Source organism: Mchenga conophoros, linkage group LG10, assembly GCF_057382185.1.
Source record: "Mchenga conophoros isolate Kocher_MC1m ecotype Shallow Benthic linkage group LG10, M_conophoros_male_GT1.1, whole genome shotgun sequence".
NCBI classification, from domain to species: Eukaryota; Metazoa; Chordata; class Actinopteri; order Cichliformes; family Cichlidae; genus Mchenga; species Mchenga conophoros.
This window is the reverse complement of record NC_140535.1, coordinates 36,091,530-36,113,733: the sequence shown is the minus strand read 5'-3', so window position 1 is coordinate 36,113,733 and position 22,204 is coordinate 36,091,530. Positions and strand designations below refer to the sequence as shown.

At 49.0% G+C, this 22,204-nt stretch overlaps 2 protein-coding genes and 1 non-coding gene across 3 annotated transcripts; all 3 read left to right on the top strand.

The window, feature by feature from the left end:
• Positions 1-1,175: 1,175 nt before the first annotated feature.
• LOC146566409 (hepatitis A virus cellular receptor 2 homolog) lies at positions 1,176-10,276 on the top strand. The gene is made up of 8 exons (XM_085290091.1): positions 1,176-1,198; positions 2,862-2,914; positions 5,461-5,662; positions 5,750-5,892; positions 5,971-6,042; positions 6,577-6,650; positions 6,733-6,835; positions 9,938-10,276. Exons 2-8 carry the CDS (start codon positions 2,878-2,880, stop codon positions 10,012-10,014), a joined length of 708 nt encoding a protein of 235 aa, XP_085146217.1. The 5' UTR covers positions 1,176-1,198; positions 2,862-2,877; the 3' UTR covers positions 10,015-10,276.
• Positions 10,277-11,266: 990 nt separating this feature from the next.
• trnad-guc (transfer RNA aspartic acid (anticodon GUC)) lies at positions 11,267-11,338 on the top strand. The gene has a single exon. It is a non-coding gene; the product is annotated as a tRNA-Asp (tRNA).
• A 6,424-nt stretch (positions 11,339-17,762) lies between these two features.
• On the top strand, positions 17,763-22,204 carry LOC146566407 (uncharacterized). The gene is made up of 7 exons (XM_085290085.1): positions 17,763-18,188; positions 18,587-18,946; positions 19,146-19,208; positions 19,568-19,629; positions 20,004-20,085; positions 20,271-20,298; positions 21,536-22,204. The coding sequence occupies exons 1-7, from the start codon at positions 18,155-18,157 to the stop codon at positions 21,732-21,734; spliced, it is 828 nt and encodes a 275-aa protein (XP_085146211.1). The 5' UTR covers positions 17,763-18,154; the 3' UTR covers positions 21,735-22,204.

Below are 22,204 nucleotides of genomic sequence, written 5' to 3'. Positions count from 1 at the left end.
TTTGACTCAGTTTTAAAGCTGATCTGTGATCAGCAGCAGGGAGCTCAGAGTTTCAGGCACATTCATTCATCACAGTTTCATTCTCTGTCTCTGCTTCCTGGTCTGGTCTTTGTGGTCGATGCTGGTTTCCTGCTCCAGGTTTCAGGCCGTGGTCGGGTTGTGGGTTTGAATTCCTCTCGGGTCGTGACCTTTGACACGATTCATATCAGATTAACTCTCTCACGCGTTGCTTTTTGAGGTTAAAGAGTTCATTTGTTGTGCAAAGTGTTTCATTGGAGCTTTTTTAATGACATCACGTCCCCGTGCGTCTTCTTCTTTGGTGTTTAATGGCAGCAGCTGCAGAATCAGCAGGTCGGATGGAGACGGACGTGTCGTCTCCTCGTCTCAGACACTGAAAGAAACAAACATGCTGCTTCCATCATCGTCGCAGTCATGGCAACCACCAATAAAGTGACATCAGCGGGTAACGAGGTCGACCTGATTTCCCTCCGTCTCCGCCAGGTTAACGAGGCTCTGACCTCCCTCTCCTCCTCAGCAGGCGGCGTGTTGTTGTTGTGAACGTCTCGGCAGCATGAATTAAATCTGAGCTGCGGCTGAGCTGCGGCTGAGCGCGAGAGGCGAGCCTCTACCTGCTGGGTAACACGGAGATGACTGCGGGTGGAGGAGGCGGGAGGCCGGGCGGGAGCGCATCGTCAATGAATCCTGCAGAGTTTGGAGTTCAGTGAACGTAACACGACCCTCACCCAGCAGGGCGAGAGGCGGAGCACACCTGGACACGTCACCACATGAAGAGAACAGGGAGCTGTGAGAGTTGAACCTGTGGTCTCATGACTGCAGGGGGAGCTGCTTTACCTGCTGAGCCACTGAAGACTTCAGTCCAGCCTGAACCTGAGCTAACAGCAGTGTGAACCACAGAGAGCTGCACGTCACCTCAGAGGCTCTGATTGGTCCTCATACCAGCACCAAACATGGACTCCTCCTCCACAGGTGACGCAGCCTTCATGCTCAGTTTCTGTGCTGAGGCTTGTTTTCCTGCTCAGACTGTGTGCAGGTGTGTAGTGAAGGACCCGAGTCTGTTTTCTGCATCAGGCTTCATCCTGCTGAGGCTTCATCAGCGCTGAAGATGGTCCACGAGGGAACAACGCTACATCCAGCCCGGAGCGTCAGCATCACAGCGTGGGTTCGACTCCCACTGCAGGTATGCAACAACTCAAACCAATAAACTCCAAACTAAAAACCTTCAAGCTAATAAACAAAATAAAAACCTAAACAACAACTAAAAGGAAACAAAACAAACAAACTCTAAAGCTCGCTGCGTCTCACTTGCGTTTGCTTCGTGGATTTGCGTTGTCATCAATTTGTGACTTCCTTCACCTGCGACACACCAGACTGAAGGTAAGACAAGGTGTGTGGGCGAGCTAGCTTGGACTAAGCTAGCTAGCTCAAGAGCTTCTTCTTACTTTGCTTAATGCTAACATGTTAGCTGTTAGCGCATTAGCTTTCTAATGAATAGCTAAGCTAGCTGGGGAGTTTTGTTGTAAATCTGAGCCATAACTCAGGTGGACCTGCTGCTAACACTGAGCCTAAAGACCATTTAAAACTGGTTCTTTGCTCAAGAGCACAGAAATCACAACCAAGTGTGGCTGCCATGAAGCAACAAGGAATAGTACAGCACATTACACCTGATGATGCTGCTCAGGTCCAAATGTTTAAAGTTCCACCTTAAAAATAATTCACTGTTATTGATAGATTGATTATTGATCAACAGCAGCAGAAATAAACTGACAGGAAACATCTTTAAACTCTAAACAGAATGCGAAACCAGGCCAGCAGAGTTACAGCTCACTGCAAACAATATTTTACTGATATTGGCAACATAATGGAAAAAGCTGCTGATGCTGTCAAAGCTTTAATAATGATTCTGCAAATATTGGACCAAATCTGACAGAACGAATTCCTGAGTCACTGCCATCAGCAGAGAAATGTTCCTCACAGCAGTGGGAAAAGGAATCATTGAGACTGTAAACATGTAAATATAAAACATGCACTGATTGTAAAGAAGGTCATAGAAGGAATCTCAGAGCCACTGACATACATCTGCAACTTACTGCAACTTATACGGGGCGATCGTGGCTCAAGAGTTGGGAGTTCGCCGTGTAGTCGGAAGGTTGCCGGTTCGAGCCCCGGCTTGGACAGTCTCGGTCGTTGTGTCCTTGGGCAAGACACTTCACCCGTTGCCCACTGGTGGTGGTCAGAGGGCCCGGTGGCGCCAGTGTCCGGCAGCCTCGCCTCTGTCAGTGCGCCCCAGGCTGGCTGTGGCTACAATGTAGCTGCCATCACCAGTGTGTGAGTATGTTTACATGAGTGTATATATATCTTTAAGTTGTTTTAAATAAATATATTTCTGATGGACGTAACAGGAAGAAAAAGTGTCGACTACTACTTACTGTTAGTTAGGAAACAGGGGGGTGGGGTTAAATAAGCCGATGCTTCTTCCTGCTGAGTTATTTGTGATTATTGTTTGACTTTGTTTGTTTGTCTTTTTTTCTCTGTTGTTGTTCAGAATAAAGATACAAAAAACAAAACTGACATTTGTTTGATGAAAGGTGAAAGGTCATTGTCAGGTGAGCTTTAACCTGCTGACCATGCTGTCCGTAGTATTGCCGTGAGCACGCTCTGACATGGAGACATGGGGTGGAGCGACGTGGAGCTCTGATGGTGCGACGGCTCATCTCAAACATGTTTGCTGACCTCCGGCCTGTTTTGTGCCGGCGAGACGACTCTATGAATAACTGAGTGGAAAGAGGAAGTCAGAGCGACAACTGACTCATCTGACTGCTCATCCATTTGTCTGTCTGCAGCAGGAACAACACCACCATGCTGCCGCCGCTGCACGCTGTCTGCGTCCTCTCAGGTGAGTGTAACCTGTAGGTCAGGGTCGCTCAGAGCTCCTCTGGGCTGTGGATGTTTGTCTGAGACTGCTGGACCTGGATCCTCACAGAAAAGTCAGAGTCTGGAATTAAAGCAGCCGAGGAGAAAATCTGTCAGGATCAAACTTTTCATGTGTCCAACGCGACACGGACGCTTCTTGAAAGCAGTGAGTTTACAGACGGAGGCCACAGCAGTCATTTAAGGAGGACCTGGTGCTGTCAGGACTTTTTGTTGTTTGGAAAACTCGAAGTGTTAAAGTTTTACCAAGAGAAACTCCAGACTGTGGGAAAGATGAGACCACAGACGGAGCGCTGGACGGACCACAAACACCTCACACCTGCAGGTCGTCAGTGGACACGCTTGAATCAGTTCAGTTCAGCTTTAATTACACAGCACCAAATCACAACAACAGTCACCTCGAGGTGCTTTATATTGCACAGTAGCTCGTACAATAATAGATACAGAGAAAAACCCAACAATCATATGACCCCCTGTGAGCAGCACTTTGGCGACAGTGGGAAGGAAAAACTCCCTTTTAACAGGAAGAAACCTCCAACACAACCAGGCTCAGGGAGGGGCGGGGCCATCTGCTGTGATTGGTTGGGGTGAGAGAGCCAATAAAACCATTGATGATTTGAAATGATCCCAAAGCTGTCCTCGGATTGGTCAAATCAAACCTCTAAGTTTGTTATCCGGTCGTTAAGTGATGACGCGACTAATCCTACTTCCGGGCCTAAAGTAGTCTGCGTTTAATATGGCTTTTGTGTTGTTAACATGTTTAATGTTTTGTATTTTCTTCTATTTGATCTCAAAAAGCTCCTAAAACAGTCAGTGATCACTGTTGACCTCCCTCGGCTTTTATTACCGCTAATCATTTATTTAAGCTCAGTTTTTAAAACCTTAGGATGTAACTACAGCCCAGCCCATGCAGCAGTATATGAATGACTAACCTCGTATTGTGGATGGATTATCTCAGTTGTTCTCTGGCTGAAGTTTGGTCCTTTTACAGCATCCTGCCATGCGATTACATTTGTTCCTGACCACCGAGAACACTCACGTTAACTTTTATCGAGTGGAAAAAAGTTAGCTTGTTTATATTATGCTAACATAGCTGTGTCGCTAGCGGTCACGTAGCACATCATTATATAGCAGCTAGCCCAACTTCAGTAACCCTACAAACGTCACTGCTGTTTAGTTTTCTGTCTTCATTTATGCTGGAAGTGATAACAGCTGTACGTTTTAATTTGTTTCCAAAACCCCGCAGTCAGGACATGCTATATTGTATTTAGATAGAAGCTAGCGAGCTAACTCCCTGCTAACTTCTAACTCCGTTAAATGTCATAAATTCCGTTTTCATGGATGCCTGGATGTTAAACTCAATTGTTACACCTGGTAGAGCAGAACGCTGATCATTTTATTAAAGATGAAAGACTTTAGACAGTTTTTCAACTCTCAGTAATGCCATAGTGATCGTTTGATATATGGACCTGCAGCGGAGTTTAGACCCAGACACGGCTAGTGACGTCAGACTGAACAACCGGATAGAAAAAAAATCCTCCTGGATGTAAAGGGGCGTGGCCTTGCTGTCAGTGTTAAGCTGAGCTTAAATGTGTTCATGCTAACATCTCCTGTAATTATGAGCGATCAAAGGTCCTGAGTATGAAAGTGAGGTTTCTCAGATTGACACGTTTGAATGTTTCTCCACAGCAGCCTCACGTTACCATCAGCAGCCAGGAAAACAGATTTCTGTCTATGACCCTAAAATGAGTGAAGCAGACAAATTAGACCACAAAGCTTTGAAAGGTCACGACCCCGCCTCCTCAGGTCGCCGTGAGGTCTTCGTATCTGCAGATGATACGTTTTCTGTGTGTTTGCGGTAAAACGGCTCCATGATCATTACCTGACAGAAGAACGTGACGCACCTGTCACGGCATGGCTGGCTGTAGCTCAGGTGGCAGAGCAGGTCCGCCACTAATCAGAAGGTCGGTGGTTCGATCCCAGGCTGCCTCCTGGCTGCATGCCAAATGTCCTTGGCCAAGATACTAACCCCATGTTTGCCTACTGGTGGTGGTCAGAGGGCCCGGTGGCGCCAGTGTCCGGCAGCCTTGCCTCTGTCAGTGCGCCCCAGGGTGGCTGTGGCTACAATGTAGCTGCCATCACCAGTGTGTGAATGTGTGGATGACTGAATGTAGTGTAAAGCGCTATACAAATGCAGGCCATTTACCTGTCTGAAAGCTCGCTCGGTTTGCCGCTGCGTGCTCTGAATATTCATGAATAAGAGTTAAAAAAAACACGGCTCACATTCTTTCTTCCTGCTGTTTGTTTTTAAACCATTTCTGATTTCTGGGGCTGACTCTCAGTGTTTGCAGCTCGTCTGGAAGCCTCGGCGCTCAGCGGCGAGCCGTGACATCGTGTCTGCTGGAGCAGCAGCTTCAGTCAGACTGGTGATGATGGTTTCCAGTATCGGCTGTCCGCTCTGACATCATCAGGTGTCTTTTTAACTCACTCCTGTGTTTGTCTTCCTGTCAGCGCTGACCTGTGTGTCAGCGGTCACCATGGAGACAGTGGTGGGCCACGTCGGGACAAAGGTGATGCTGCCGTGTCGCACAGGGGCGGGCAAACAGGGCGGAGTGGAGGTGTGCTGGGGGCGGGGCAAACCTTCACTGTTCACCTGCCACAACGCTGTGATCAACAGCGCTGCAGCCCGCATCACCTACAGGAAGTCACAGAGGTGAGCGCAGGTGTGCGTCCCATCAGAGCAGACTGTAGCTTCCTGTCAGCACGTGGAGTAAAACCGGCCTTCGTCCCTCCTGTGCAGGTACTCTGTGTCTGCCTCCTCCTCCTCTCTGTCCATCTTCCACTCACAGCCGTCAGACTCGGGTTTCTACCACTGCAGAGTTCAGGTGCCCGGACTCTTCAACGACCAGACCTTCACTGTCCACCTCATCATCCTCAGCAGCCGTACGTCCACACACGCCTGTTCAGAGCGCTGAAAACAACATGAAAACCTCAAAGTGTTTGTTTGTCTTTCGCCTGCAGCTCGCTCTGTGGCCGTAACAGAAAACACTGAGCTCTCAGACGGGGACCTGAACGCACCGCACACCACCACAGGTACCGTTCTCTTTCTCACTGCATGTCTTTACACTCATAGAAGAGTCGCCCCCTGCTGGTCATTAATAATAATAATAATAATAATAATAATAATACATTTTATTTGAAAGTGCCTTTCAGAGCGCTCAAAGTCACTGTACACAGTAATGAAAAAAGCAACATAAAAGCCAGCAGTTTACACAATCATAAAAGAATAAGACATAAGACACATTTAAAATAGCCGAGTGGAGAGGTTATGTGGGATAAACTATTTTGAACTAGTGAGTTTTGAGTTCGGACTTAAAGAAAGAGAAGGAAGAGAAATTATATTTTAGTGTTCGTTTGGAGCTTCAAGAAGCTGCTCGCTGATGCTTCATGCTGTCAGTACAGGAAGCTGTTTGTGTGACGCGGCGTTACCCTGCAGCTGTTGCTAACGTGAGGTCACAGCCGTGACCCTGTGAGCGTCACACAAACACGTCCTCATGTTCAGCATCTTTAAATCTGAACACAAAGTGCGGTCAAGTCAGACGTAAACAAGCATCATCTGTTGGCCAGGTCACATCGCCCAGGAGGCAGGAAGTGACATCACAGGAGACGACACCACGCAGCCAGTGGTGGCTCTGGTTCAGGTACAAACACTTCATGTTTATGTGTTGATGTGTTATGTGTTTCTTTGTTTGTTTTTATTTGTATTTGTTTGTTTGTTGACAGTCAGCTGAGCAGCAGGTAAACGTTCTGCAGACGTTTGTTGGAAACACAGTGAGAGCTTCCTCCCTCGTCTTCATCCCAGCTCTGCTGCTGACCGCAGCTTACAGTCAGTACACACACACACACACACACACACACACACACACACACACACACACACACACACACACACACACTGCTTGCACACATTTAAAAACAGTTTTTGATGTTTTTCTCTTTTCGTTTTTGTCGAACCTGTGAAACAGCGCCACTCTCCTATACGTTCACGTTGTGGTTGAAAGCGGTACTGCAGCTGTGGTCACAATAAACCTTCACTGTGGAGAAGTGGTAAACAGCGCCACCCACATACATGCCGTCATTTAGTGGTCACAGCTGGTACTGCACAGTATGAGTATCCCCGCGGGAGACCGGGGTTCGATTCCCCGACCGGGAGGCGTGATGTTCTTCACCTCCATTATTGACTCTTGTAAAGCTGCTGCTTTGTCGAGACATGAGCATAGACACTTCTGTGTTCATGTCTCAGCTGACTGCAGGTTTCCAACATTATAAACACTCCATCTGCATAATCAGAATCAGAATCAGAATACTTTATTGATCCCTGGGGGAAATTATTTTTTGTTACAGTGCTCCATTTTAAACCAACATTAAGACAAGACAGACAATACGCTAACTAAGAATAGTACAATATATACATATATATACATACATACATACATAAGTCACTTATAAATAAATATTTGGAAAAGAAACATGTGTAGCTGTAGCAGCAAACAGTGTGTTAAGTGGATGCGTTGTACAGGGAGCCACAGGCAGGAATGATTTCCTGTGTCGTTCAGTGGTGCATCATGGGTAATCTCAGTCTCTCACTGAACGAGCTCCTGTGACTGACCAACATGTCATGGAGTGGGTGGGAGGTGTTATCCAACATTGTCTTTATCTTGGACAGCATCCACCTCTCCGACACCACCTTGAGGGAGTCCAGCTCCATCCCCACAACATTGCTGGCCTTACGGATCAGTTTATTAAGTCTGTTGGCATCTGCGACCCTCAGCCTGCTCCCCCAGCATGCAACAGCATAGAGGATCGCACTGGCCACAACAGACTCATAGAAAATCCTCAGCATTTTCTGGCAGATGTTGAAGGACCTCAGTCGCCTCAAAAAATAGAGACGACTCTGGCCCTTCCTGTAAAGTGCTGTGGTGTTTTTAGCCCAGTCCAGTTTATTGTCAATGTGTACTCCAAGGTATTTATAGTCCTCCACAATGTCAACACTGACCCCCTGGATTGAAACAGGGGTCAAGTGTTTCCTGGTCTTCCTGAAGTCCACGATCAGTTCCTTGGTCTTTGCCACGTTGAGCTGCAGATGATTCTGCTCACACCACGTGACAAAGGAGTCGACCACAGCCCGGTACTCTGTCTCATCATCCCTGCTGATGCATCCAACCACCGCAGAGTCATCAGAAAACTTCTGAAGATGGAGGTCTCTGTGCAGTGGCTGAAGTCTGTGGTGTAGAGGGTGAAGAGGAAGGGGGAGAGGACAGTCCCCTGTGGTGCCCCTGTGTTGCTAATCACCTTGTCAGACACACACTGTGGGAGACGTACATATTGTGGTCTTCCTGTCAGGTAATCAACAATCCAGGACACCAGAGAAGCATCCACCTGCATCGCTGCTAACTTATCACCCAGGAGGGTCGGCCTGATGGTGTTGAAAGCACTGGAAAAGTCAAAAAACATGACCCTCACAGTGCTCGCCGGCTGGTCCAGATGGGTGTAGACACGATTGAGCAGGTAGATGATGGCGTCCTCTGTTCCGAGACGAGGCTGATAAGCGAACTGAAGGGGATCCAGATGTGGTCTTACTATGGGTCGCAGCTGGTCCAGGATGAGCCTTTCCAGGGTCTTCATGATGTGGGAGGTCAGTGCCACGGGCCTATAATCCTGGGGGCCACTGGGACGTGGCGTCTTTGGTACAGGGACGAGGCATGATGTCTTCCACATCACCGGGACCCTCTGCAGACTCAGACTCAGCATAAACAGTTTATGAAAGACTCCACACAGCTGGGGGGCACAGGTCTTGAGGACAAGGGGACTCACTCCGTCTGGTCCAGCAGACTTGCCTGAGTGAAGTCTCCTCATTTGCATCTCAACCTGGTATTGAGTGAAGGTGATGGGTGGGGGAGGGGTGTCAGGAATCTCACAGGAGGCAACATGTGAAGAGAGAGGCTGGCACAGTGGTGTGGCTCTGGATTCCAGGCTGACTGCAGGTGAGGTTGTGGGGGTGGGAGCAGACACTGTGGTGTCGAATCTATTGAAAAACAGATTCAACTCGTCGGCTCTATTCTCACCTCCCTCAGCTCCCCTGCTGTTGGTTGGCCTGAATCCAGTGATGGTCTTCATGCCCCTCCACACCTCTCTCATGCTGTTCTGCTGGAGTTTCCACTCCAGCTTCCTCCTGTAATTGTCCTTAGCCTCTCTGATCTTGTCCTTTAGTAACACCTGGACCTTCCTCACCTCCTCTTTGTTGCCCCCTCTGAAAGCCCTCTTCTTGTTGTTGAGGAGGGCTTTGATGTCCTTAGTCACCCACGGCTTGTTATTTGGGTAACAATGAACAGTCTGAGCTGGAACAATGGAGTCGGTGCAGAAAGTTATGTAGTCTGTGATACACTCAGTAAGCCCATTGATGTCCTCGGCGTGAGGCTCACAGAGTGTTTCCCAGTCGGTCACCTCGAAACAGCCCTGTAGTTCTGCTATTGCCTCCTCTGACCACCTCCTAACAGTCCTGGTGGTCACAGGTTCCCTCCTCACAATTGGCACATAGCGGGGGGTGAGGTGAATCAGGTTATGATCTGACCTACCAAGTGGGGGGAGGGAGGAGGAGCTGTATGCATCCTTGACGTTAGCATACAGTAAGTCTAAAGTTTTCTCTCCCCTGGTGGGACAGTCCACATATTGTTTGAATGTTGGTAGTGTATTGTCCAGTGATACATGGTTGACATAACTGCTGAGACTAACACTGGGTCAGCTCGGGCTCATCGTTGATCATTTACACACTGTCACACCTGTTCAGCCAATCACATTCATTCAGGGCCTGAAAGCTGACAACCACCACCCTGACCCCTGACCCCGTTATCTCTGACTGAGGTTTAGTTTTTGTTGAACTCAGAGAAAGCCTGGATCTGTGACAGGAAGTGTGTTTGTGTTCCTGCAGGAGTCTGGAGGTCCAAACAGGAAGCAAAGAGGAGGCCAGACCAATCAGAGAAGGAGGAGGAGAGCAGCGCTGTGTGACACCGACCTGATTATGAAAGTGTTTGAATTCCCATCTGGAACATCTCGGAAAGCCTCAGTCGAACGTTCTCTGCACAAGAAGCAAAATAAATCTGCTGCACTCACCTCAGGAGTGATGTCACTCACGTCACAGGTGGACGCCCTCGCCCCTGAGTGACACGTGTCCTCTGTGAGCTGTGACAGGAGCGATGTTTGTTAATAAACTCCATCGTCAGACTGTGCTTAATGTGTTTAATAAAGTTTTCATGTAAACAGTGAAGAAGTCACTCAGTGTAACTCAGGTAACTGACTCCGCCTGTCTGACATCATCAACAACGTACCTTCAGTCAGCTTTTAGCCTCATGCTCGGTCTGAGCTCCAGCAGGTCATCTCCACATGTCTACCCGCCTAAATGCTGAGAGCAGGCCTGTGATTGGCTGATTAAATATTTGGACTAACGGTGTACCCAATAAAGTGGCTGCTCTGCCTGTTTCCTTGTTCTTGTGCTTCACACAGTTTGCAGAACTTTGTAAGGAAGCTGCTGATAACAGTAAAAACGTTGGCTCAGGTCTCACCACGCTGAGCTGTCACTTTATTAGGTACACCTGTCCCACAGCAGCAGCAGCTCATGTGGAGCTCAGAGCGACCATCAGGACAAAGATGGCTGAACAGGTTTGTTGACGTCACGCAGGCTGCTGTGCTGGGGTTTTCAGCTCCAGGGTTTACTGGGAATGGTCCAACATGAGGAAATCTCCAGTGAGCAGCAGCTCCCTGTGAGAGGAGCATGTCACAGCAGCAGCTCCAATATCAGAGTGTGCAGGAGAGCCTCCATTGTCAGCATCAGCAGGACAGCTGTGGGTCAGTCGGAGAGGGTGGAGTGTTTGAGGTGTCTGCCCCACGCTCTGATCTCATATTATTTGAGCCTGTTAGCAGCACAGCTCTCAGCCTCATGGCCATGCAGGCTGCAGACACCTGTCCACATCAGGCACGAGGTACAGAAAACACCTGTTAGTTTTACATGTTTTATTGTTTTTATTCACTTCCGTTATTTTTTTATGAGGTTGCATGTTTGCTTTTTTGTTTTTGTTTGTTTGGTTTCTTAATAAGTGAAACGATTTCTAAACTGTCGAAATGTCTCCTCCTGCTGTGATCAGCTGTAGTACTGCTGTCAGACAGCAGGGGGCAGGCCGACCATCGTAGTTATGTCATGGTCACTTTCAGGTAAGACACGTTGTGGATAAAACGAGTACTGCAGGATTAGGAAGAGAATTACTCCTCGTTAGTATAGTGGTGAGTATCCCCGCCTGTCACGCGGGAGACCGGGGTTCGATTCCCCGACGGGGAGAAAATCTTTTTCACCTCCGTGATTCACACATACAGACCAGAACAGGCTCTTGTTTTTATTGGACAAACACACTGTGGAAGCTCCGCGTAATGCTGGGCAGACGCTGTGCGACGTTTGGCCCGTTTTGAGTCGTGCGACCGTTTTGGCGATCGGCCCGATTTTGGCCTTCATCGTGCGTCGTGTCGTATACGTGGGGTAACGAGACGCGATTAACACCTCACGACCAGCTCCCGATCATCAATGGCTTGATTTGAAATCCTCGCGACCGTCGTGAGGGTGTCAGCGCAGCTTCTCACACTGCGCACGCGCAAACACAAGTGTCAGCGAAAAAGACGGAGCAGCGGTGCAGCCTGTGATCGGGACACAAGCGACGGAGGCACAACTTTTGTGGCCTCACAAAATGATCACGACCACAACGACCGTGAAAATAGTTGGATTTACATCGCTGCTCAATCACAGCTGATCATGTTTTTCATCAGCAATTTAGCAAAGCTGGTGGTGTGTGTGTGTGTGTGTGTGTGTGTGTGTGTGTGTGTGTGTGTGTGTGTGTGTGAGAGAGAGAGACAGAGAGGGAGAGCGATAAGCTTCATGTTATGGACGCACAGTGTGACTCGGGTCGCATCAGAGCATCGTGACCTATGAACTTCTAACCCTGCGAGTCAATCGTGCAGTTTGAGCAGAAGCTGAATAACACGACTGAAAAAGATCGCGCAGTGTAGCCCAGCATTAGACAGCAGGAGAAACAGAAACACCAGGTGGAGAAAATAACATACAGTTAATCACTGAAAGAAAAGTCAGTGAAAAACTATGTTAGAATAAAATTGGCTTCACAGAGTAAAATAAACGAGTTCATTATACTTTATAAGAATAATAAAACAACATAAAAGTGAAACCACACAGAAATCAGAATGAGGTCAAAATAATCAGCACTTAATGATCGATCACAAACTCATCAACTAATAATTTCTTTATCATTTCAAGTCAAACTTTATTGTCATCTCTGCTGTATCCGGTTACATCAGGACAAAAAACAACAATAAACAGAAATAAAAGAAGAAAATAAATATACACTTCAGACTAAGAGGACTGAGAGAAATTATAATTTAACATTTACAGTTAACAGTGGTTTAAAGTGACCAGTGCAGCAGCCTGTCCACAGAGCAGCATTCGTCTCACAGAAGCAGTGGTGTGGAGCACATAGACTCAGCTAACGGAGTGTGTGTGTGTGTGTGTCTGTGTGTGTGTGGGTGTGTGGGTGTGTGTGTGTGTGTGAGTGTGTGTGTGTGTGTGTGTGTGTGTGTGTGTGTGTGTGTGTGTGTGTGGGGGGGGGAGCAGGAGAGCTGGTGGTGAGTTCATGATGCTGATGGCTTGTGGGAAAAAGCTGTCTCGCAGTCTGGATGATCGGGCCCCCTGGATGGGAGGAGGGAAAGGAGTCCGTGTGAGTGCTGTTAACAGTCTCTACCGTGGAACCGTGGATGCTGAACGGTGTGTGGGTGGAGCGAGTCTTCCTGAAGCCGACGATCATCTCCTTGCTTTTGTTCACATTCAGTGTTAGGTTGTTTTCACTGCACCAGAGCGCCAGCTGCTGAACCGCACATCTGTACACTGACTCGTCGTTGTTGCTGATGAGACCAACCACGGCTGTGTCGCCAGCGAACTTGTTGATGTAGCTGGAGCTGTGTAGGGCGGCGCAGTCGAGGAGGGTGAACAACAGAGGGCTGAGAACACAGCCCTGAGGAGCTCCTGTGCTCAGCCTGACGATTCGGACGGACTGAAGCGGAGGTGAAGTGCAGTGGAAACAGCATCCTCGTCGACCTGTTGGGCTGGTGTGCAGACTGCAGCGGGTCCAGAGCGGAGCAGGTCGCTCTTCACATGTGCCATGACAAGTCTGTCGAAGCACTTCATGATGATGGGGGTCAGGGCGACGGGTAATCATTCAGGCAGGATCCTGAGGATGTCTTTGGCACTGTGGTGGTGGACTTGAAGCACGCTGGACGATCATCTGGCTCAGTGATGAGTTGAAAATGTCTGACATCGGCCAGCTGATCAGCGCGGTCTCTCGGCACGCGACCTGGGATGTTGTCTGGTCCAGCAGCAGTGAGAGATCTCACGCTGCAGGCAGACAGATGGTCTGGTCGGTGGTGGGGGGCGTGGCTTTCTTCGCTTGTGTATTGTTCAGGGCATCAAACTGTGTCTCAGGAAGTGCGGCATCTCCATCACAGCTGCTTGGAGCTTGTACTATGTGACACCTGAATGCCACAAACTGTGACAGTCTTTGTGTTGTGGACGCTCTGGATCTTCTTCTTCAATTTCTTTTCTGGATGATTTGAAAATGATAAATTTAAGATTTCATTGGAGATGTTCAGTGTTTTCATTTGAGTCTTTTTCAGATCAGCTGATCAGAGCGCAGCTGGAACTTTATGTATAAATAGACCCTGTGCACGAGAAAATACTAACTTCCTGGTTTGAGGCCGGGCGTGGGGTTGTACATTTCCGGTAGCTTTACTTGCTGCAAAGATATCCTCCACAATCATGTCCAAAACTCAAAAACGGAAAGATGGCGTTAAGTTACAAAGAGCAGGAGGTGGGAACGCTCACCGCTGCTGTGGGCGGTCGTGGCTCAAGAGTTGAGAGTTCGTCTTGTAATCGGAAGGTTGCCTGTTCGAGCCCCGGCTCGGACAGTCTGGGTCGTTGTGTCCTTGGGCAAGACACTTCACCTGCCACCTACTGGTGACTTGTGTGGACTTGGTACAGCTAAATATCCCAGAATGCATTTCATCCAAAAACTCAAACGCTGCAATGGTGGACGAGCGAGGCTAAAAACTCTTAAATATTTCTGGGTCACAAAATAAGCTTTTAAGTTATTTTCAAGCGAGAATGTAGCTGTGTAAACTTCACATATCTGCTCGATTTATCAAGATATCACATATTTCCAAACGCGCTCCGATGTTTTCAGAGACGTCTGTGACCCGCCAGCTCCACAGCAGACAGCGAGGTCGAGAACAGCGGACTCCCGGCACATCGTAACACCGCCGTCACTCCTAAAACGTTGTCATTAACGTGGCTTCACTCCACATCAGCCGCTTTGCTAAAACGCCGGCGTCGGCACATGAGGACGCTGTCAGAGCCCGTCAACGACGTGGATTAGCTGCGTATATACGAATGTGAATCGCGTGATTGGCTGGAGCAGCCGGTCACTCACTGACTCACACTGCAAAACAGACTTTTTACGTGTTTATTTTAATTTCAATGCAGGTTCGGTTTTTGTGCGCAGAGACCGTGCAACAGTACGTGACTGCAACTGCGCGCAGCTTAGAGGGAACGTTAGTGATGAGTCTTCCCGCCGGTCACGTGGGAGACGGGGGTTCGATTCCCTGACTGTGTGGGAGTGGCCTGAGTGAAGAGGGTTACTCAGATTGACGGGTGGGCAGAGATGTCAAACGTACGGCCTGCGGGCTGAAGAAGGGACGGGGGCAGACGTTCTCAGGCAGCACGTTTTGTGTAACGTGACGGAACAAGTGGAAAAAAACGAGCATCAGGCTGCGAAGCTGAGCGCAGACTTTATGAAGCTGGATCAAGTCAGACCTGCTGTTATTGGCCAGCCCTAAACCTCGTGTGTGTCACGTATAGACGGGGGTTCGATTCCCTGACAGGCAGCTGTGCAGGTTGGAATTTATCAGTGACAGACACGTCTCACATGAATGATCCCTCTGTGTCAGATCCACGTCGTAACTCAGTGACCAGAACACATTTTAGACCCAGACGTGAACCCGGCGCGGACCTGAGAAACGTAACAACAGCGCCGGGGTTCCCTGCTGTGGTCAAAGGTGGTACTGCAGTGTGTGAGACGCTACGACTAGGGCTGGGTATCGTCACTGATTTCTAGAATCGATTTAATTCCGATTCACAAGGTCCCGAATCGATTCGATCCACGATTCGATTTAATTCGATTTAATTCGATTCTATTCGATTTAAATCTGGGAAATTTTGACAGTCAGAAATATTATAATTCAGATCAGTACATTTAGAAAGAAAAGAAAGAAAGTGTACTTTATTGGTCCCGGACTTGTGCGTAACAAGCAAACGAATAATGAAGAAAAGGAAACTGTTCTTGAAGTACAGAGAGAGAGAGAGAGAGAGAGAGAGGGGGGGAGAGAGAGGGAGAGAGAGAGAGAGAGAGAGCTGTGCATCGCGGCAGAAATCAGGTTTTCTTTTCGGAAGTAAGTAAAAGGAAAAAACAGCCGACAGCCTGTAAACAACTGGAGACGAGTGAGTGCGAGAGAGAGAGAGCTGTGCATGAAGTGAGATTTTATCCTGGTGGAAGCAAAACAGTGAAAGTCAGAGTGAATTCATGACGATGTTTATGTGAAGCGTAGTTTGGATCTTCTTTTGCTGCTGGTTCGGTCAATATTATTTGGAGAGACATCAAACTAACAGCTTTAGAATCAGCGCATAAAGGGCGTGAACACAAAGCGCCGACAGATCAGAATCAGCGAGCTGTCGGCTTTCAGCCCCGACTGTGAGAAAGGCGACATCTCACTGATTCTGATCCGCGGGTCGCGCTGTGTGTTTAAGTCTTTGTGCAGAATCCGTGTTCCTGCTCTCATTTACTGTCTTAGCTGTTTGGTGGTTGTTGAAATTTTGTGAGATGTCACCAGAGATTCTGGCATTTCGGGCAAAATAAATTTATATTAAAAAATCGATTCAGGATTTTAATGAATCGATTTTACGTTATCCAAGCCAGAATCGATTTTAATCGATGAATCGATTATAAAAACCCGGCCCTAGCTACGACCTCCCACAGGAAAATGTTTTTATTTTAATGAAACATAAAAATGAAGCAAATTATTTCCTTTTTTCATTTCTGGAGGCTGAAAAAATCTTTCTTTAAAATATGTGTCATGAGTCCAGCTGCAGATATTTCTTACAGCGGGCTGTCAGAGGTGAAAAAGGGAAGTGAAAGCATCCAGGGTGTAGTCACAGGAAACAGCCTCCATCAGCTGCTGCAAACAGGAAACCATGGTGACCACTGCTCTCCAACCACACAACAAACAGCTCTGTGGTGGATGCTGATGGTGTTCCCTCCCTCACATGTGTAGAAATGTGGGTCAGCGCAGGAAACTGACCCTCAGATCTCAGGTTACATCACCCACAGTCACATCCTGGTGTTTCTTACACACTGTGTGATGCTGTCATGGCCGACATCACTGGTTCCATTCAAAGCACGGCAGTGAAACAAACATCTGTCAGGGGTTTCTCCACCCAGCAGCAGGAAGTCAGACACAAGGAACAACACAGGATCAGGACCTTTCAAAATAAGAGAACCAGTGGCCTGTGCTGGCTTAGATCTGCATCTCTGGTACACAGTAGCTCCACTGTGCTGATGCTAAAACCAGACATGAAAGCACAAACACCCCGATGAGTCAGAATGCTGCCACCACCGTGCTTCACTGCGGGGGCGTGGCCTCTGCCGTCTTCCTCCAACCACGAGCAGCGTCTCAGCTCGTCTGGCCGAAGGACGCTTCAGCCTGCAGGACCTTTGTCCTGCTCGTCCTTCAGTCTGGCTGCAGGCGTCTGTCCAGCTCACCTGAGACCTCTCAGTTTGTTCCTGTCCACGGTTCAGTGACGTCTTCTTTAGGACTAAACCTCCCACAAGTGTCTCTCCAGTAGTTCTGGACTGTTTGCAGACTCTGTGGCTGAGGCTACGTCCACAATGAAACACGTTTCTGTTTAAAAACGCAACGTTTGGCCTCCCGTCCACACTGAGACGGCGTTTTCCTCAAGGAGAAACGCAGCGTTTTGAAAACGAGTACATTTCAAAACGGAGCTGTCGTCGCAGTGTGGACACTCGAACACGCAGACTTTCTAAAACGATGATGCATTTTAGTCATGTGATGCAGTCACGTGACCAAATCAAGCGGAGGACACTACACAGCAGCTGTTTTGTTTGCTCTCAGCTTTGACGGCCCTGTTACAGATTAATATCCGCCTGTAGGTGCTGCAGACAGCTTTCCTTCAAATCTTTAATTCTCACTTGAGTTTGTGCTTTGGACCGTTTCAATGTGGACGCACGGCTCTGTGAAAACGACTGGAAACGTGGACGCCGTTTTCAGATCTATCCGGCCGGTGTGGACGTGGCCTCAGTGTGTAGTCGTCCTGATCCTGTTACTGTGTGAACACAAATCACTCTCAAGGAAACTGGGATGTTTCAAATTCTCTGTCATTACAATAACAGGTCACATGACTCGGGCTTTATATTTGATATGAAATGTGATATTCAACACTATGAACGTGATCGGTGATGAAAGACCTGCGGGAGCAAACACTGAGCTGTGGGTTAAACTCTGTCGTCGCTGAACCGCCGCAGTTTACCTCCAAGCCCCGCCCACGGCGTGGAATCATCATATCTGTAAAAGGTGAAGGTTTTTAGGAAGGAGTCACGAGAGAACACGAGCTGCATGTTATTGATGATGAATAAACCAGAATTATTATTTTAGTTCAGCAGATAAAAACGTCATCAGGTTATAAAACAATGAAATAAACACGAGTAACGACAGTCATGTGATCATAAATCATCACATATGATCTGTAAAAGCCAAAGTAGTGTAAGTAATCAGAGTAAAAACAGACTCGTCTGACTGAGCACAGTAAACCGAGAGCTGCTCTCTGATTGGTCCCTGCCTGCTGTGTGTGATGCTCCTGCCGCAGCAGGGCGTGTGGTGCTGGTTTTTACGCGTCACTTCATTTCTTGCAGCGTGCAGCTGTGGTGGCTGTCAGCAGCTGTTGGAGCTGCTCTGAGGCGCATTCAGCTCCGTCATGAAGCTCAGGCTGCTGCTCGCTCTGCTCTCAGGTAACTGCTGGCTCTTCCTCTGAAACTCTGTAAACACAGAAACTTTAGCCGCTCTGATGTCACTGCTGCGTTCTTCTTCTGCACTTTTGTAGCTTTAGCCTGAGTTTGCAGGATGAGTCTTGTTCAGACTGCAGCGAGTAAAGACGAGGAGCTGCTGTGGTTATTACTCGTGACAGGGCTGAGTCTCTGTGGTAGAGACGTGCAGAGGTCTGAGGACGAGCTGCTGGTGTTGTAACAGCTGTAACGTGGGCTCGTTCCCGCTGACCTCCTGCAGGCTTACAGGCTGAGGTCAGCGAGGGTCAGAGTTCAGGTCAGAGGTGACCTCTCCGATAGTCTGACCTGATCTGAGCAGAGTTTGGATCTGATGTAACAAAGCTTTCCTGTGTTTCTGTTTCCAGTCTGTGAATGTGACGGCAGCAGGGTCAAAGGTCACACAGGTCAGAACGTCACTCTGCCCTGTAAATATGACAGGAAATATCACGCCGCTCTGTCAGCGTGCTGGCAGCGAGGAGAAATACCAGCCAGAGGCTGCTCCAATCCGCTGATCTCCACAGATGGACTCAGAGTGTCAACCAGAGCTTCCAGCAGGTATGAGCTGCTGGGCCGACTGGAGGACGGAGACGTCTCTCTGACCATCATGAACCTCACAGAGGGAGACGCTGGACAATACGGCTGCAGGGTGGAGATACCCGGGCCGTTCAACGATGAGAAGCATCACATCGACCTGACCGTTGTTGATGACCTGAGCGTCGCCACAGGTGAGTCTGCAGGTTCGACCGAGCTCACGTGTCGGGATCATCGTCCTGAACCATCAGCGGCTCTCTGAGGACGACTCGCTCATGTCGCTGACAGCAGCTCAGAGAAGCACATCTGTGAGATCCAGATGTTGATTCACAGCTGATCAGACGCGGAGTCAGCTCTGATGCTCGTTGTGTTCATGTCATTGATCTGTTTCAGACGCTCCCACGGCCCGCACGACAGACACGCCCACAGAGTCGACGTCGTCCTCTCCGACTGAAGGTGACGACAGAGCTGCGGCAAATCTGTTTGATGTAGCGACAGAATCTGAAAGCAGGAAAAAGGAGAAATTCAAATGAACTCAGATAATCCAGTCAGGAGCTCTGAGGTGAACGGGTGATGAAGGTGACGATGACCTACAGAGACCAGCAGCGTCTGTGTCAGTCAGAGGAAGTGCAGGTGTAAAGTTTTCAGTTAACTTTATTGGACACTTGAACATCGACGACGCCGCAGTGGACGACCTCTGTGTTTGTGTCTCGTGGGTTTCGTACAGTCAGACGTGTCAGGGTCAAATGAGAGCGCTATGACATCATCCTGCTGCTGACACGCTGTCCTAAAAATGTCTGCTTTCACGTCCGCAGGTCATGTGACCTCCACAGAAAGCCCCCTGACGGCCTCCTCCGGTGTGAAGCGCAGCCACGAGGTGAGAAAACGAACGAACGCTGTGAAACGTGAGACGTGTGACGCCACCGCCACACGAAGACGAAGCTCAGCACGAGCGCCACACTGATGTTCTGAGCAATGAAAATATTATTTGAACAGACTGCACAGTGCACCCTCGCTGTGATTGGTGGATCGATATCAGCAGATAAGTTAAACAGGAAGTAAAACCAGACTGTTTATAGACCCTGATGATGATGAAGATGATGAAGTCAGATTATGACTTGATGTCTCGCTCTGACAGTTTCTTTGTAGGTTTTGAACATCAGTCTGAGCAGTGATTGGCTGTTCCTAATAAAGTGTCAGTGTTTGAGCAGACCGCGGGCCTCGCTGTGACGGTGATGTCGTGTTTTTCAGGGTTCGCAGACGATGGCGCCTCTGATCGCCGTCCTGCTGGTCTTCGTGTTTCTGCTCACGCTCGGTGGACTCGTCGTCGCCGGTGAGTACGAGAATGAACCCGTCTGTTCTCACGGCCTCGAAACATCGAGGACGGCGACCGTGGTCGGTGTGGCAGCGGGTTCTTAATCCCGCCCTCAGTGATGCAGGAAACATTTATTAGTTTGAACTGTGTTTTACTCTGTGACGCACGGCGAGCTCCTCATCACGTCGTTTGTGTCTCTGCAGTGAGAAGACTGAAGCAGCTCGTCAGCACGTGAGTGAACTTCCTGTTTTCTGAATAAACGCCGTGTCTGAGCGCCTCGATCGCCGCTGATGAACCCTGAGTCAGGTTTGACCTTCGTGGGGTCTCGGCTCGTGGGCCTTCGGCGCGCTGCGATCATCTTGGCAGCGTCTTCTCACGACTGAGCGCGCTCAGACTGAAACTCACAGATAAAGAAACCCACAAACCACGCGGGCGATTTCAAACGAAGGCGAGCTGAGCAGGAGGTTTCAGGTGGCGTTGAGATGCTGAGCGAGAACGAAGCAGCCTGATCGTTAAAGCCCAGCACGCAGGCCCACGGGCCCAGATGTGTCCACGCTGCTGTCACAGCGCCGGAGCAGAAAGGCGGAGCGTCACGGCCGAGGCTGTGTGCAGCGGGCTGGCAGCCATGTTCCAGCGCAGTCGCAGGGTCGCAGCAGAAAGAGGAACTCGAGGATGTTTTATGCACGTGTGACAGTCATGAACGGTGACCAGACGACAGGAAACAGGAAGTTGAGGTTGTGGTCGTGCAGTCATAAAAACTTTAAATAAACTTTAAATACGTGTAAGTGAGGCAGGTGGAGCGCACAGCTGCGGCACATCTGCAGAACACCTGAGATCATCATTGTTTCCATAGCAACGCTCTTCACATCTCCTGGGGTCCGGGTGACGTACGACCAGCATCAGGAGCTCCACCCGTGAGCCCGCTGCAGACTCCGCCCACCAACCGCAAGAGTTTCGGTTCCCTGCTGCTCGGCTTACCAGAAGCTGCGAGCGAGGAGAGGAAGCTCTGAGGTTTACACCCTGCCTTCTCCTCATCCTCGCCCGGCCGAGCGCCCCGCGCTGAAATGTCACAGCCTGAATTAGAGGGTCACATGACCACTCAGCCTGAAGCACGGCGTAACCAGCAGACTCTGTGACCTTTCAGAGTCTGCTGGGACTCGTTTTTAAAGTTTGAGGCTTTTACTTTGGAAAATCAAACTCGTGCTGAAGCAGGAAACGGATCCACGCAGCAGAAATATAAACGATCATCGCCGACAGTGTCAGGTCACCAGTTTATGATCAAACGTGTCCGACACAGTCGATCGGCTGCCATGGTTACCATATGATCAGTCATCGTTTTTTATTCAAATTCATCTCAAAGGTTTTAAAGCTGACATGTCTAATGAGAAGCTGGAGCTTCTCTACAGGAAGTCTTTCACTGTCCACAGGAAGTCGCTGTGATGATGAAACTGATGCTCTCCTGTCTCAGCCCTCAGGAGAAGGTCGGCCCGGGTCAGCAGGTCCAGTTCAGCTCCACGGCGTCCACTCTGCAGCTGCAGAGCTCCACCGTGGACAACATCTACCAGATGGAGAGCGACGGTGATGGCGGCGATGGTGGCAGTAGCGATGGCGGCGGCGGTGATGGAGGTAGAGGAGAAGATGGGGGAGACTATGAGTACTGCCCCTGAGGTCCCACCCACCCGCCTGGAGGCAGGATGATAACAGGAAGCAGGAGCGTATCTCTGATTGGACACTTTGCTTTGAAAGGCTCCAATCACAGAGCTCCGGGTGTGCAGCAGGTGTAGTTGCTGCCTACAGATACAGCGAGCTTTTATTCTGATAGGTTGTTTTTTCAGAGTTAACCTATAAGTATCCACAGTGACACAGGTGACCCCGCCCCTTTAGACACCCACGAAAGTTCCCTGTAAAGTTTTAAAGTTTCGTTTGATGTCTTGTCATGTGACAAGCGAGGGACTCGTGACAACACGTCCTGTCTGACACGTGACCTGAAGCCGTCAAACAAAGACGTTCGTCAGATTTTTATTGTGACAAACACACATAAGGTCATGTGACGTGCTTGTCACACGGCACCAATCATCTGTTTTCTTATTGATCAATATGTTTCCTGATGTTGTTTAAACAATAAAAGCATGAAAAA